The sequence below is a fragment of the Oryx dammah genome, unplaced genomic scaffold (assembly GCF_014754425.2).
Source record: "Oryx dammah isolate SB20612 unplaced genomic scaffold, SCBI_Odam_1.1 HiC_scaffold_5, whole genome shotgun sequence".
Taxonomy (NCBI): domain Eukaryota; kingdom Metazoa; phylum Chordata; class Mammalia; order Artiodactyla; family Bovidae; genus Oryx; species Oryx dammah.
The window spans coordinates 65,270,529-65,287,684 of NW_024070189.1; the positions used below are offsets into that span (position 1 = coordinate 65,270,529).

Sequence of the window (17,156 nt, forward strand, 5' to 3'; positions counted from 1 at the left end):
GATGGCAACCCACTCCAGTGTTCTTGCCTGGAGAATCCCAGGGACAGGGGAGCCTGGTGGGCTGCCATCTATGGGGTCGCACAGAGTTGTACACGACTGAAGCAACTTAGCAGCAGCAGCAGCTTTCTTTATAGTCCAACTCTCACATTCCATACGTGACTACTGGAAAAAACACAGCTCTGACTAGAGGGACATGTGTTGACAAAGTAATGTCTCTGCTTTTTAATATGCTATCTAGGTTGGTCATAGCTTTTCTTCCAAGGAGTAAGCGTCTTTTAATTTCATGGCTGCAGTCACCATCTGCAGTGATTTTGGACCCCAAAAAAATAAAGTCTGTCACTGTTTCCATTGTTTCCCCATCTATTTGCCATGAAGTGATCGGACCGGATGCCATGATCTTAGTTTTCTGAATATTGAGTTTTAAGCCAACTTTTCTACTCTCGTCTTTCACTTTCAAGAGGCTCTTTAATTCTTCGCTTTCTGCCATAAGGGTGGTGTCATCTGCATATCTGAAGTTAATGATATTTCTCCTGGCAATCTTGATTCCAACTTGTGCTTCATCCAGCCCAGCGTTTCTCATGATGTACTCTACATGTAAGTTAAATAAGCAGGGTGACAATATACAACCTTGACATACTCCTTTCACTATCTCCCAGAGTTTGTTCAAATCCATGTCCATTGAGTCAATGATGCTGTCTAACCATTGTATCTTCTCCTACCCCCTTCTCCTCCTGCCCTGAATCTTTCTCAGCATCAGGGTCTTTTCCAATGAGTTGGCTCTTCCCATCAGATGACCAAAGTATTGGAGTTTTAGCTTCAGCATCAATCCTTCTAGTAAATATTCAGGACTGTTTTCCTTTAGGATTAACTGGTTTGATCCTCCTGCAAGTTTTCTCCAGCCCCACAGTTTGAATGCATCAATTCTTCAGTGCTCAGCCATTCTTTATGGTCCAAATCTCATATCTGTACATGACTACTGGAAAAACCATAGCAGGGATACCTGGCTCCGCCATCCACCTGCTGTGAGCTTTGCCTGCTTTGACCCTTTCCTCATCCACAAAGTAAGAGTTGAGTGTTTTCAAATATAGTTCTCATTTTTATTCACTGAAAATATTGTACGTGTGGATTCAAGTATTCCGTGCTTCACACTGGCTGCCCGGGGCAGTGGGGAACAAGGCAGGATCCATCCTTCAGTTGGAAAATATAGATAAGGACGAGACTCACAGAGGAAAGGCCCCTCACCCAGCCTCATTTAGGGCTGCATGTACGCTCTCAATTTTCTAAGTTCTACCCCACACAACCCTCCTGGTCCTCATGGCAGTCTCATGTTGAGTTCAAGGCCTGTCCACCAGCATTGCTGAAAGGCACACTATCATTTGGGCCATCCTTTTCTGGAACATCTACTAAACTCAGCTTATCCTCAGAAATGCTTTACCAGGATTTACAATGCCTCGTTGAGACACTGAGACTGTTTTCCAAGTCTTTTCAGTTTTCTCTCCCCCAAGCATTTACCCAAGTCTTGACTGAATAGTCGTCTATTTTAAAATGTACATAGAAAAAACAATGTACGTGGTAAGGGCCTGCTTACTTGTGATACGAATTTTGATCCTCCATGATCCAGGACTCCAAATCTTACAAGTTCACCTGACCTTTGAAGGATGTAAACACAGACCCAACTATTGGAAAAGGGCCCCAAACACAGCTGTCTATGTATTTTTTTCTGTTGTTTTTGAAACCAGCAAATCCCAGGTTAGAAGTAAATATTTCCCCTACTCTCCCTCCCTGCCCTTACCGCTGTATCAAAACCAGAATGACAAGGTCAGGATTAGCCTGGCAGTTGCTTGTGTGTATTGGACAGATCTGGAAAGCATTCTGTATTTGGCTCACATCCTCTGAGGTCCTCCCTTCTCTGATCCACCAGAAATGCACTCCCTCCTTTATCTTCCTGGTGCTTCTACCCCCAACATGGCAATCTTCCCATTTTGCTTCTAGTCTGCTGCTTAAGAGGTCCCCTCCTTTTCTACATTGACACCTGCCCCAAATGCGGTATCCAGCTCAGATGACCAGGGCAGTGAGGGTCATACCCCAGGACTGCTCCAGCCAGAGGCAAGGGAGCACTACCCAGGGAAGGAATGCGTTTCCAGGTAACTGGTGGCAATTCTCCCCATTTGCACACAGGACAGTGGGTCTAGGATGCTGCTTAACTTCCTTCCTCCCCAAGTTGATCTCTTAACTAGGCCAAGCTTCCTGACCAAATGCTCTCCTCCACCTTAGGCCTCACTGCATTCTCCTGAAGCAACCCCACAGCCACTAACCCCACTGCCACCTCTCCCTTCTCCAGCTCCCTCCTCCCTAACATGCCTGAGGCATGGTCATTCCCCTCTGGCAGCTCCTTGTTTCCTTCAAAGCCCCCACTTCCTGACACAGCCAAAAAACCATCCTTTACTCCCTAAGGCAGGAACACACCCTGACCTCTGAAGCTTCCTTCCACAGCACCTGTAGCTACAGGGTCCCTCAATTCCATGTTCTACAACTTCCTAATCTTATCCAGACTCCCAGGAGTATCTGCACTGACTCCTACAGACCAGGAGTTCCATCTATTACGTCCTTTATTCCAGCTTTGAAACCTTGAAGCCATTCTTCTTAACATATACTTCTAGGGACCTTCTCTCATGGTTCAGTGTCTAGGACTCCACGCTCCCAAAGCAGATTTGATCCCCGGTCAGGGAACTAGATCCCACATGCCGCATGAAGAGTTCACATGCCTGCTACACCTGAAAAGATCTTGCATGCCACCACAAAGATCAAAGATCCCATGAGCCACAACTAAGACCTGGTGCAATCAGATAAATGCAAAGATAAAGCAAAACAAAAAAGTCTAAAAATAAATATACTTCTAGTTTGCATAACATCAGAAAACTCCAAAATGCTTATTACAGAAATCTTAAAAAACACAAACAAGCAAAAATTTCCTAACAAAAAATCACTCCAATCCCACCTTGAGAAAAGCCCATTTCATTTTGAAACATCTAGCCAGATTTGACTTTTATGCACACATTCCATGTTCTTTCCAAAACGAGAAATTGTGCAGTTTTATAACTGACAAATTTTACGTAAGAAATGGTTAAAGCCACTCAAAGAAAAAGGATTGAAATCAACCAAATATACAGAAGTGTATTACCCAAAGCCAGATCAATAATATGCCAACTGGTCCTTGAAGCCTGGCCTGTGTGTCCTTGTCATTAATCCATAGACTGGCTACTCCCCCTGCTTCTAACAGCATGGTTTTTTTTTTAAAATCACTTTTCCATCTTCCCTTCCTCTCCAGTACCAAGACTTACCATTTACCCATTCTTCTGGTTCACAACCCTAAAACATGGATTTTAAAAGTTCTACTACCTCCAACTTCCCCCAGGTCCAACTCACTCTGCCCTTATCACAAGCATCCCTAAAACAGTCACCCTCAGGCTAGAAGCCCAGTGCTCCACACCAGGACTCGTCTTTCAGCCCTAGCAAGCCCTACCACCTGTTTCACCTCTGACAGTTCCCGAACAAAAACCCCTTAAGATGCTGTCACTGGTCTAAAGCCTGTGTGAATCCTCACCAACCCCATGGGAGCTATGAAAGAAGTTCTTCATTAATCTGAAGCTGCCCCGCTGCAAAACCTTCAACACCAGCCCTAGCTCTGCCTCCAACACCCTCTTCCCCAGTGACACAGAATGCTGGTACCTCTCCCAGGTAAACAAGTCTGCTATACTCTCCACGCAACTCGCAACATCCCTATAAAATGGCTACACTCTGGATAATCAGTAGCTTCCCGGCTGGGCCCAGGCTTCCCACTCACAATACCAGGTGTCCACTCTTCTCCCAGAGGCCCAGAGAAAAACAACTTTATTCCAGACACTTCTTCAAGGTGGCGAGTACCGGCTCTCTTGGGAGGCCTAGCACTGGGACTGTTATGTGGCAGGACTACAGGAAGGCCCTGTGCCCCTCCACATCTCCGCCCCATGCTTTGTACACCTACGGTCTCTCCTGACGGGTTCGCCCCCTTGCAGCACTCACCACCACCGCACATATACCCCAACACACACAGGCATGCACACACTATCCCAATTATTATGGCAGCCACTGTTACAAGCACATTCTGGGCCACGTCCTATTCTCTGAAGGGGCAGGCACCAGTCCTGGCACTGGCCGTGGGGCCATAACTCACTTCCTGCTATTGTAAAAACCCTCAAAATAAGGCCCAGTTACAAGAGCAAGGTAAGGATTCCTAAACCAGAGAACTGGGCTGAGACTCAGCATGGGAGAGTTGAGTATGGTAAGAGAACTACTTCCTACCACCCAATGCGCTGAACCTTGAATGTTCTTCAGAATGGAGATCACTGACAAAAGTTAACAACTTGTAATTTAGCTAAGAGGACTCTTACCTCCGGAGAAAATTTTTTATTGAAAACACAGAAACACACACACAATTATGAAATTAAGAAAACCATTCCTTAAGAGTTTAAGACAGGTTTCTTTTTATTAAGTTTTCCTAAACTTGTCTCATGTTTACTGAATGTTTTTCTTTGTGTAAGAATGTAACCTGGAGCTTTAACAAACCAATTTAGATAATGCAACCTGGATAAATGCTTGTCTGCACACAAGTCATCAACTGTTACTCTCTGGTCTGGTCTCCATGTAAATTCAGTTGGTCTGCAAGCCTGTCTAAACAGAGAGCAAGAAGACCACATCATCTTAAATCTAGTTTAAACCTCAAATTCAACCCCATCCCAAGTCCCACACCCTCCCCACACACAAAAGAAAATTTCTAGGAGAAATGGCCATTAAGGACTGAGTCAAGTTGCATAAGCATTGGCTTAATCCTGCAGCCGGCACTCCAAAGTAGCTCCTGGCCTCACAGCAGGCCAGCTGAACTCTTGAAGCTGGACAGGTAGAGAATGGACAAAGCATGTTCTAAGAACAGGGCCAAGTCCTGGTGCTGCGAGGCTTCCATGCATGCTTACACGCCAACATAAATACACTTCCACCTTCCTCCTCTAAGCGACGTTTCTGTACAGCACTTTAGCGCTTATAACAGTCTGAATTTTTTAGTGCAGAGATGGACAGAAACTCATTCTAAATATGCAAGGTATACTCTTATTTCTAACAACGTAAGTCAAAAGTAACAGAGAAGCACTCTGTTATACAGATTAACAATTATTACAAAGGTCCAAAATGTAACCAACAAAGCTTGTAACAGTTTCTAGGGCAAGGACGGGCTCTGGGCTCTAATTCTACAGGTTTCCCTTAGAGTTCCCAAAATGCCTCACTCCTATCAACACCACCCAAGGCGCTGTCACAGGGAATGCTTTGGTGCTCCTGACAGTGACTGCAGAGTCAGAACGAGGCACTGCTCAAGTCAGGCACCACACTTTTTTAACACCAACTTCAGACTCATCCAGTACAATCCAGTGCATCTTAGTTTTTTGTACAGTCTGTCAGCCGTTTAACACATACACATTGGCAGATTCATGACAGATGTTAATGCTTAACACATAAGTGACTGTGAATGAGCCAAAAAAGAACTTAATTCTCGTCCTAAGACTTCACGCTATACCTCAAATTTACACAGAATCTCTCTCACCTGAACAAGCAGGCCAGGATACAAATCTTTATACCGTAATTAACAAGAATCAACCCCTCAGTTAAATTTACCATGCCTATATCCAACAATACATCTACCCAATTCTAACCTTCTGAAGAGAAAATTATTTAGACTTTGATGCTTGGGATATTAATGAACATACTTTCAGAAATATACATTCTCAGGAAGAACCTCCAGGTTTAAAATCCTCAGTCAACAACCTGCTCCAGGTGAAAGGGTCTATTTTCCCAAGAGCAACACATGGCATTTGTAATGGGAACCCCTTTTATCTGGGAAAGATGGAAAGATGGTGGGGGGAGTCCCAGGGGAGCGGAGTGACACGTGAAGCTCAGAGCACACCTTTGTTGTTCTACGTTAATCTATGCCATGCTCTAGCCCTCAGAAACAGAGGGAGATCCTTCCCCCATCCCCACACCAGGCGGGGAGCCTTTGTGGCAACCTCCACAGCAGAATTTTTAAGCACAACTATGAGTTCCTGTCATTTATGTCGTAACAAAAAGTTTGCTTGATAGCTAGGTATAGCCTGTGCTATAGCTCAACTTTCTAAAACAAACTTCTCTTTGTATAAGCATGATTAAACATAAAAGGAGTGAAGCATAAGCTCAGTAAGACTAACTGGGCTTCTAAATAGTACCGTTATGAAAAAGATACAATGCACTTCATTTCTGTATCTAACTATTTAGAAGTCAAAATGCTCCATACATTACCGATATCCCCTCCCCCTCAAGTCCCCTAAAAACTGACTAAGAAATCTCCAGTATTTAATTGCTCTAGTTGATATTTAGAACAAAGTTGACAACTTAAAGCTTTATAATAGTCTGTTTTAATATAAACAATTGTTGGAATCAATCAATGTCCATTTCAGGAAGCTTCTTGTCTGAATCTGAAGGCACAGCTGTGTCTGTACCCTGCTCAGCAGCCTGAGGGCCCGGGTTGTCTCCTTGTCCATCCACTGGTCCATTCTGCTCTGCATTTTTTTGCTCCTCTTTTGGAGGTTCCACTTTGGGTTTGGGCTTTGAAATTATAGGGCTGCAGATACTCGTCAGCTCCTAGAACAACAGGAGAGAAAACAGTGGGTATTGTAATTTTACATAGCATACTAAAATCCAAGTCCACCCTCTCCTATCCTATCCCCAAGATGTAAGCAAAGATGGAGTAATGAAATTCTCTATTAATAATACCAATACTGACTAGAAAAAACTATTGTATCTTTAAAATCATGAATTACTTTAATTTTAGCTTCAATCTCTTTTGCCTTGACAACTGGATCCATGGTCAGACTCTGCTTGTTCTGCAGATTCAGCTTGTTATTCATCCACTCCATGGCCTCATTCGTGCTTTTTTCCACCTTCAGCATGTCAGCAGCATCCAAATGATCATACTGGTCCTCCTATAACCAGAAGCCAACCAGACAAGTGTCAAAGAATGATACAGTCCCTACTCAAATACTGCCTAGTTCTTCAGCATCTTCCAAAAAGTTACCATCTTTCCCAAGATGAAGCCCATCTAGCCTCACAAGCTATACATTCAATTCCCTAAAAATTCAATAAAGGAAAGTAACCTCAATTTTTAAAACAGAGGAAATACATTTCAAGGTCAAAAGGAATACACATGGTGGCAATTAAAAGGTTTCAGCAGTATCAACAACACAGGCTTTATACAAAATCTTATAAATATAATCCTGCAAATAAATAAACATAATTTTACAATGCAAAAAAAAAAAAAGGCCATGTCATTAGATACGAGACTGGAGGTTTAGGCAACGAAGAAACAAAATAGTTATGAATACAGTTTTTTTAAAAAATCCTTTCAGAAGTAAAATTTTTAAATTAATCTTCTTAGAAAGCTTAGTTTATTATAAGTTTCTTACATGCAGATGACACCACCCTTATGGCACAAAGTGAAGAACCAAAGAGCCTCTTGATGAAAGTGAAAGAGGAGAGTGAAAAAGTTGGCTTAAAGCTCAACATTCAGAAAACGAAGATCATGGCATCTGGGCCCATCACTTCATGGGAAATAGATGGGGAAACAGTGGGTGACTTTATTTTGGGGGGGGGCTTCAAAATCACTGCAGATGGTGATTGCAGCCATGAAATTAAAAGACATTTATTCCTTGGAAGGAAAGTTATGACCAACCTAGACAGCATATTAAAAAGCAGAGACATTACTTTGCCAACAAAGGTCCGTCTAGTCAAGGCTATGGTTTTTCTAGTAGTCATGTATGGATGTGAGAGTTGGACTATAAAGAAAGCTGAGCGCCAAAGAATTGATGCTTTTGAACTGTGGTGTTGGAGAAGACTCTTGAGAGTTCCTTGGACTGCAAGGAGGTCCAACCAGTCCATCCTAAAGGAGATCAGTCCTGGGTGTTCACTGGAAGGACTGATGTTGAAGCTGAAACGCCAATACTATGGCCACCTGATGCAAAGAGCTGACTCACTGGAAAAGACCCTGATGCTGAGAAAGATTGAGGGCAGGAGGAGAAGGGGACGACAGAGGATGAGATGGTTGGATGGCATCACCGACTCAATGGACATGAGTTTGGGTAGGCTCCGGGAGCTGGTGATGGACAGGGAGGTCTGGCGTGCTGCAGTTCATGGAGTCGCAAAGAGTTGGACACAACTGAGCAACTGAACTGAATTAACACTAACAATACATCAAGAACCTAGAGTATAAAAGTAGAATTAACCAAACTATTGACCAAAGTCTGGGAGCAACCCAGACCACAGGCCAATTCCCAGCTCCCCCAAGAGTAACCTGGGTAAGGATTAAACCACCTGTTTCATAAATGTACTGTATAGATGTAACGATATATTTTGGAGTATCATATAGTACTCAAGAAAGTGATACACCCATAGCGTATTGTTGAAACAGTCCTACAAACTAAATTATTTGCCTAATGTGTTCTAAGACCAGACTAGAGCCAGTTAAGTCACTAATGAAACATTTCATATCAAGAAAAGGAAACTGAGTAATACTGCTCAATTACTGAGTCTCCTTACTAAAGAGAAGCAGCAAATCCCAGGGTTCTTAATAAGGTTAAATAAAATATACATGTCATTAACATCCAAAAAGAAAACAATGTTATTAAATAACAGAAAAAACTGCTATGAAAATGTCTGAGAACTCTACCAAAACATTAGTAGGGAAGAGGAAAAAAAAGAAAAGATACCTTGTTTTTGAAAGAGCTGATTACTTTCATATACTGTTGGATTTGTTTCCCTAGTTCGTCAAATAATTTTGGTCTTTCTTCAGATTCCTGGAATCGCATCTTAATAGGCTGACCTAGATTCTTATTAGAAAAAAGAATATACAAATTCTTCACAGGGGAGTTTAAACTAACAAAGCAGTATTTTTCTACTAAGACTGATTATGAATTAAAATACGTTTAATCTCTGTGTTCTATATGTAAGAAGTTGAATACTTTTCCCCAGACCGTTGAAGTATTACCCTCAGGCCTCATTAGAATATACATCAATACTGTTCTGTGTGGAGCCACTGCAACTTGTCACCTGAACCCCAGTTCTCAAAATACACTGGGGAGACAACCAAAAGATGCCTCCTGACAGTGATAAACAATATACAACACGGTATATGACGTACACTTGCCAAAAATGTTTAAATCTGTATCTTACAAAGCCTCCAGCTCTAACCATAAATTTACCAATAAGATAAAACACCACAGGGGTGAAAAGGAGTAAAATATAGACTGGGAATGAATTCTCCAGGACAAATGAATCAGTTTTTTCATCAACTAAGTAAAGGAAGAGAAACTGACGGAAGGAGAACTACGGATACAGATTTAAGAGAAGCATCAACACAATGTATGGGCCCTATTTGGATCCTGAGTCAAAGAAGCTAAAAAATAATTTATGAAACAACTGGAACCTCAAAACTGACTGAACATATGGTGATATTAATAGTGATGTTAAGAAATTTTTATACATGTGATAATGGTACAGCATAAGGTTATATTTTCTTTTAAATACACATTGATGTATTCTGGGGTTAAATATAACCTAAGAGACTTGCTTAAAAATAACTGGAAGTGGAAAGGAGCAGAAATGGAACAAAACTGGACATAAGCTGATAATAGCTGAAGCTATTATTCTGTCTCCTTCCATGTGTTAGACAGGTCCCATTAAAAAAAAAAAAAAAGTAAATAAAAAAACTCAATGAGCAGGAGCTCACTGGAGACTCTCAACATTCTTGCCAGAATGACAGGAAACTGCATGTACTTTACTGTCCTTGAGCAATTTCATTCCAAAGGTTAGTCAACAATGGATTAGTTTAACAAGAAACTAAGTAACCAGAGAAATGGAAAAAGTTCTTGTGTACTTGCATCTTTTTCCAAACAAGAGGCCTCAACTTTTTAAATAATTCTTTGGACTTTTAACTCTAAAGTGTAACTATCACTTCTTTACATTCAAAACCAGTCACTTCTACTCTATTGATAATTGAAGCTGTATATACACAGCCCTGATCCAACTGCATTGCCACTGCCTGTTAGAGGACAGGAATACATCTTGTTAGTCTTTCAATTTCTTGACATGAAGAACACACTCAAGCTCCAATTCAGTAAAACATTTTATGTCTGAACTCAATTTTCAGAAAAATTGTTTTGTTATTATCAAGTTTAAAAAAAAAAAAAAGATAGTGAAACTAAATGATAAAAAGTATAGCTTTTCAATCACTTTCAACCTGCCTTCATTTAACATGAGAATTACAATTTTGAGGTATTCTCCATGCAAAGTACAACATTTCGCTTTCAAGAATCACTTACTTTTAATTCAGCCAATTTATCAACATAAACTTGCTTTGGCTGGTCTTCTCCATCCTCATACAACCAATTTTCAGTATCTTCTAGTTTCAAGGTAAAATTGTTACGGTCCTAAAGATGAAGGAAACAATGCAATTAAGTCCATCAAAAATTAGTTGATTCAGGAATAAAGAAACAGTCACAGACAATGATACATCTGGATTTTCTCTAAAACATGAGGTAGTGGGTAGATGGGGACATAGGAAACAAGACTGACACAATCTTATTTTGCTTTATAGGTACAAGGGGGTTTATTACATTGTTTCTCCACTGTAGGAGACATTTGGATATGTTTGAAAATTTCAGAATTAAAAATTACGTTTAAAAATAAGTGAGTTAATAGCAAATAACACTGTGTTGAAAGCTACTGAGAGAATAAATCTTGAAAGTTCAAAAATTAAGTTAGTGTAGTGATAGATATTTAGACTTATGATGGTAATCATTTCACAACGTATATAAACATCTAATCACTATGCTGTACATCTGAAACAACCAAAATGATATGTCAATTATACCTAAATCTTTTTCTAACAAGTGAGTTAAAATCAGCATCAGGAGAAAAGTGAGCTTTTTTGTAAAGAAAAATACTAGGTAAATAATAGCATGCAAGTGTATCAAAAAGTGACACACCGAAAAAAAGTGATGCACAAAGACTAACCTTTACAAAACACTCCAATACTACATTAAAAAAATATATATGTATATAAAACTGCCCCCCAAAAGTATTTTTAATCTTTTTACTGTATACCTACAGATGCAAAACATCACTTGTAAGTACATTTAAGGATTCTCCCAGAAGACACAAAATGAGCAGACACACTGTGGCACATACTTACATCTTCACTCACAAACTTCTCATATTCACCACCCAGCTTGTCTCTCATTTCGTACACATATTCTTCTACTGCATTCTTAGCATCATTCCTCTCTTTCTCTAGTTTATCCTGCATGATCATCTTACCCTGTGAACAGTAGTCAGACATTCAAAAATCTGAGACAATTTCCTCTTACTATCAAGTAATATAGTAATAAAAGTTAGGAGAAGCCTTCTTCCCAAAATGCTCTTAGTTCTGCAAATCATCCGAGAAAAGAGCTGGAAGCATTAGTCCTCAGTAAATTATGACGATCAAGTGAGAGTTTCATAGGTATGCTTAGGGAAAAAAAGAGCAACAGAAGAAATAGCAAGATGTTGAAACTCAAAAGTAAAAATAAGGAAAATGCTAGGACAAGAACTAAAACTACTAGCTCACTGTCACAAGGTGGGTATAACCTGCTTGTATTACATACCCAGGAAAAATAAAAATTATTCATATAGTATAGATGCTAAAAGGATTATAGATGCTAAAGGTTCTATAAAACTATTCTAAGACCCAATGTACCTATCATAAGAAACCTCACAGACAACAATTAATTGAATAATTGTGCCCAAAGGTCCCAAACACTGCATCACTCACCATAAGCAGAGTTACATACTGACTGGTAACAGGGAAAGAAACTAATAAACAAAACATTAAGGCTACTCTGAGTTCTCCCACTGATCGACTTCCCTGACCCTGGCCTCAAACATCCCAATCTCTAGTGAACAACCAAACTCACATACCCAAAAACATGAATGATACCTCCCCAAAATGTCAAAAGATTTCATAAGAGAGTTTTTAGCAATAGGCATTATCAACATGAAACAATTTTGATGATATATCTTGGGATCTATTAAACTTGTCCTCCAATACCCCAAAACGTTCAACTGTTCCCAAACCCCACACAATGCATAAAGGTCACTAGACACAGCATTTGAACACTATGGTCACATTAATGTTCTAGCTTATTGCTCTAGCAGACTTAAAATAACCACCTCGTTTTCAATGTATAAGTTGAGCATCTCTCTGTCTATCTGCCATAAGAGCTGATTCTCAATTGGCAGGTCCACAGTACTGGTCTTCACTTTTGCCTTCTTGGCTTGAGGTGGTTGGTCCATCTTTTTGTCTTTTGATCCAGCTTGAGAGGTCTAAAATAAGAGAAATCATTAAGTACACACATACAGACTCCAGCTTCCAAATGGGTCACGTTTCAAAGGCTGGTTTTGCTTCTTTACTAACAAGTTTGTTCTCTTATAGTATCTAGAAAGTTAGAAATATATGAATAGTCAAATCCATAGAGATAAAAAGTAATGGTGGTTCCCAGAGGATGGGGGAAGAACGAATAGAGGAAATGGGAATTATTATTTCACAGGTAATTTTGGTTGGACAGATGAAAGAAGCTCTGGAGACTGACTGTACCACAGTGTGATTATACTTAATACTACTGATCTGTACACACATATACACTTATATACATACATATATACACACACACACACAGAAACAAACTCCCATAACCCCTATACACACACATACACTTACACTCACACATACACACAAAAACAAACTCCCATTACCCCACCATCAACATAACATTACAATTAAATATTCTCTAATTTTCTTCCACTCTTATCTAAACATACAAACGTGCATAGGAAATTAGTAGGGAGAGGGTAATGAAATTTTTAAGGCTTAGAAATACAGCAATAAGATGACTTCCAGAGTATCTGTACCTATTTCGATTCTCACAAGGAGTAAGGGAGTCCATTTGGCTGTACCCTGGCCACAAAGAGGAATTCGTTTGCCGTGATCTATTATTTTCATTGGGGCAATAACCTTTTCTTACACATTTATAAGGCATATTCTTACACATTTATAAGGCATATTTACTCCTCCAAATTGCCTAGTCATATTTCATTCACCATGCTCTTGGGATCTTTGTGGGTTTTTACCCCAGTGATTGACTCTTCTACATTTTTTCTCATCTTTTATTATTAGTCTACACAAGCTTTTATTTTTTAACCCATCCATCTTTCCCTTTGTGATTACTTTCACTGCTTTCACGCTTTCAAAGCTCCTGCTGATTCACAGATTAGAAAAATATTCATTCGAGCTTTTTTAAAAATATTTATTTATTTTTGGCTGGGCTGGGCCTTCATTGCTGCTACACACAAGCTTTCTCTAGTTGTGGTGCAAGGCTTCTCACTGAGGTGGTTCTCTTACTACAGAGCAGCAAGCTCAGTAGTTGTGGGGCACAGGCTTAGCTGTGTGATCTGTGGCATACGGAATCCTCCTGAACCAGGGATGAAATTCATGTCTGCACTGGCAGATAGGTTTTTAACCACTGGACCATCAGGGAAGTCCCATTCCAGCTGTTTTTAATTCTTCATCTGTAACTTTCAAATAATCTGGAATATAATCTTCTCTATGACATAAGGCAAGATTTCAAAGTCATTTCCCCACCTCCTGTCCAAATCTTACATCAGAGCTGAAACTTATGTTATCATTTGTATTTCATTTCCTTTAGAAACAATACTATAAAAGGTTAACAGTTCCCAAGCCACCTCAGAAAGGAACCTAAATAACTCCATGAAACATCCCACACCTCTAAGGCCTGATTGGGGGAGGGGGAAAGGTCAGGCCCACCTCATTCCTTTCTCCTCCCCCACCTTCAAGAACAAAGAAAAATAGGTATTTCTCTTCCCCACTGCTGCCCCCAACCTAGGCAACAACAGGTCTTCACCTCCGAAAAGGCCTACAAAACACTAAAGCATCTGTGAGCATGATTTCCTCTGTCCATTATTTTCTCTTTTTACAATCATTTGCAAAGTTAAATTAATTAAAGTTTGTTAACCGACATGAAAATGGGTACCAGACCTGAGCCTCCTAAAGGCTCTGCCAAACTTTTTTAAATGCCACAATCAGAAATACCTTAGAAGGTGAGATTATACCCTGCAATGTCATAAATAATTTGTAAGAAAAGCTGTTTTCAATGCTGATGACAAAATTTAAACATGAAAACTCAAAAGTTAAAGAACAGGTTGTAACAGACCCAAAAATGTTACACATTCATTTCAATATTATTTAGAAACAATACTGTATTTCAATATATTATTATTTAGAACAGTATTTCAACGTAAAGATAAGTTTCAGAAGAGTTGACAAAATTTGAAAAAATCATGTTCACTACTAGTAAAGAGTAAGTTATGGGTAAGATGACTTAGTAACAGCCATTCAGAAACCAGCATGAACCAATCACTAAGCTAGTCAAATTAGGTCTTCTGAGTGCTTTCTTCCCACATGCCATCCAGACTAAAGTTCAAAGACCATCTTGCATTGTAAAGTAAAATAAAGTAAAAAAAAAAAAAAAAGACCATCTTGCCAAACACACTTTCCACACACACTACAAAATCTTGCTTTCAGACTTCAAATACGCTGGCAGAGAGGGGACAGCGGCACAGTCTCATGAGTGGGACTGACGGGTTTACAAGGTCTTTTATTTCCCATGGACTTCCTGAGGACCCCAAGGCTCACAGCTAACAGATTCACAATGCTTGAGACAGACATTTCAACAATAATACAGTCCTGTAATCTCAAGCAAATGATTTGAAATTTTCTCCTTTCGATTTCTTTTGTATTAGGCTACTTATCAATAGTTAGGTCCGTTATAAATTAGCTGGAAAACTACAATAGTAAGTAGTAAGACTCTGAAACTACACTGACAGGACAGAGCCACAAGATCTGAAGAAATCTAGTTTTGTCACGGTAGGAAACAAAGTCCACCACATAGCTCTCAATCTCACCCCACTGCACTGAGAGCTTCTGGTCTGAAAGGAACTTAAAAGCTTCAAGGCCTAAGCGAATTTATATTGTGTTAAACTGAACAGGGAGGCCTGGCGTGCTGCGATTCATGGGGTAGCAAAGAGTAGGACATGACTGAGCGACTGAACTGAACTGAAACGCTTCAGTTTTTAATATTAAAATACTGACTGGTAAGGCCTTGCCCAGGGACTTTCCAGTTACATATTTATTTTAAAAAAGAAAATCACAATACTCAGACCATTGTTAAATGGGACAATCAGCCTCATGTAAAACTGGTGTAAATCAAAAGAGCACCTCAGAATTTGAGGCACAGGGACATAAAGCTTCAAATTTAGAGATCAGTTTTCTGGCTTATTGCAAACTAAAGCAGAAAGTTGTTACATTTTTTTATGAAAGGCTTTTAAGTATTGTGGAGTTAATATTATTGAGTTTTATCTCTATGCAAGGCAGAACTGAAAGACCTCTGTATTCTCTCTCTTCCTGGTACACAGTGTTATAAACAGCTCTTCAGGGGAATGTTACATTGATCTCTTATAAAGACTACAACATGTCAAAATTATGAGAACTGATATAACTTTGCCTTTAAGAGTACTAGACAGGAACTTGTGGTATATTATTTAAGGAAGACTCAGAGTGTTCATTAATGTTTACAATTTTAATATTTCTAAAGGCTGTTAAGGCAGCCTGGATATGTGCTGAACGCCAAACTTTTAAATTTGAGGAATTTTTTAAACAAAAAACTATTCTAAATAAATTCTATTTCAGCACCAAAAAAAAAAATGGACTGTTCAAAGCAATGAAGATTTCTAATATAATCCCCTTCCAAGACATAATATGTCAGGTCAAAACCATGTATGTAAAAAGACAGCAAGTCACACTGTAAAATACAATTTATACCTCCATTTCTTCCGACTCCACCCTATTTTCTGCTTGTGTCTGCTGCTGTTGCTCTTCAACATGTGGCTCCTCCTGGTCCACTTGCATCTTCTGAAAAACAGGTCATATCGAATTCCGAAACTAGGAAATACTAGCAAAAGACTAAAGCAACTTTCACGACACATTGGCAAAAATCACAGGATATGAAATTCCTGCTAATTACCAGCAATCAGACAAAGCAGACTCTAATTCCAGCTACGACATATATGTTATACTTAGAACACAAAAGTTTTCCTTCTCTGGATCTCAGTTACCACATCTGTACCATGGAGATAACATTTGCCTGCTCTTATATAAACAAGAGTGGTTACAGACCTACATTATAAAGCCATAGCAGTACTCAGTGTGGCAATATGCACTTGCAATATGTACTTGCCCAAAGTTCATAGTGTGGCAATATTTAACACAATAAAATTTGAAGAGAGCATGAGTTTGTCCTTGCTTCCTCATGAACACGTTTCTCTCAAAAGTCTACTTCTTATAGTAGCTTTTAAAATCAGACATTTCATCCTCAAAAGTACAACCATTGTATGCATTAGGGAAAGTGGACACCTTGAAAATTCTGTTTTTTAGAAGTGATTAAAAAACAACGCCTGCCAATAATAAAGATGTCTGTAGAGACCTTGAATCACACTAGCTTTCAATGCCTACGGCATATTTATTATAAATAGCCTCGGAGGTTTTTAAAACAAACACCTGGGCCATAGCCCAGACCAACTTGAACAAAATCTGTGGGGATGAGACCTGAACATGCGAAGTTTTATAAAGCCTTCATTTTTACACACAACAAGGACAAGGCCCAGTGCATGACTCCAACAAGTGAGTGTGAATTCTATACTACCTATGGAAATAATCAACTGAGACTCAGCATTCTCCAGTAATCACAAAAGAATCAAGAATAACTTAAACTGACAAGTGCATGGTCTCAAGGAGGAAGCCAACTATGTCCCATTTCTATACAAATTCCATATAAAGACTTTGTGCTAGTTCACACATGACGAGGTATGCATGCAAACCTACTCTCAGCAGCTGTCACCCTAATTGCTACAATTTCTAGACAAGTGTCACCTCTGAG

At 39.6% G+C, this 17,156-nt stretch overlaps 1 protein-coding gene across 2 annotated transcripts in view; it reads right to left on the reverse strand.

Annotated features, from left to right (window-relative positions):
* Window positions 1-4,431: 4,431 nt before the first annotated feature.
* Window positions 4,432-17,156, reverse strand: part of HSPA4 (heat shock protein family A (Hsp70) member 4) — a 51,135-nt gene continuing 38,410 nt past the window's right edge. For both annotated transcript variants that reach the window (XM_040240113.1, XM_040240114.1), the window contains 7 exons: window positions 16,043-16,132; window positions 12,319-12,471; window positions 11,303-11,428; window positions 10,431-10,538; window positions 8,820-8,939; window positions 6,879-7,040; window positions 4,432-6,699 (listed from right to left, as the gene is read on the reverse strand). In XM_040240113.1, coding sequence (XP_040096047.1) covers window positions 6,496-6,699; window positions 6,879-7,040; window positions 8,820-8,939; window positions 10,431-10,538; window positions 11,303-11,428; window positions 12,319-12,471; window positions 16,043-16,132 — 963 coding nt within the window. In that variant the 3' untranslated portion in view covers window positions 4,432-6,495. The remainder of the gene's footprint in view (window positions 6,700-6,878; window positions 7,041-8,819; window positions 8,940-10,430; window positions 10,539-11,302; window positions 11,429-12,318; window positions 12,472-16,042; window positions 16,133-17,156) is intronic.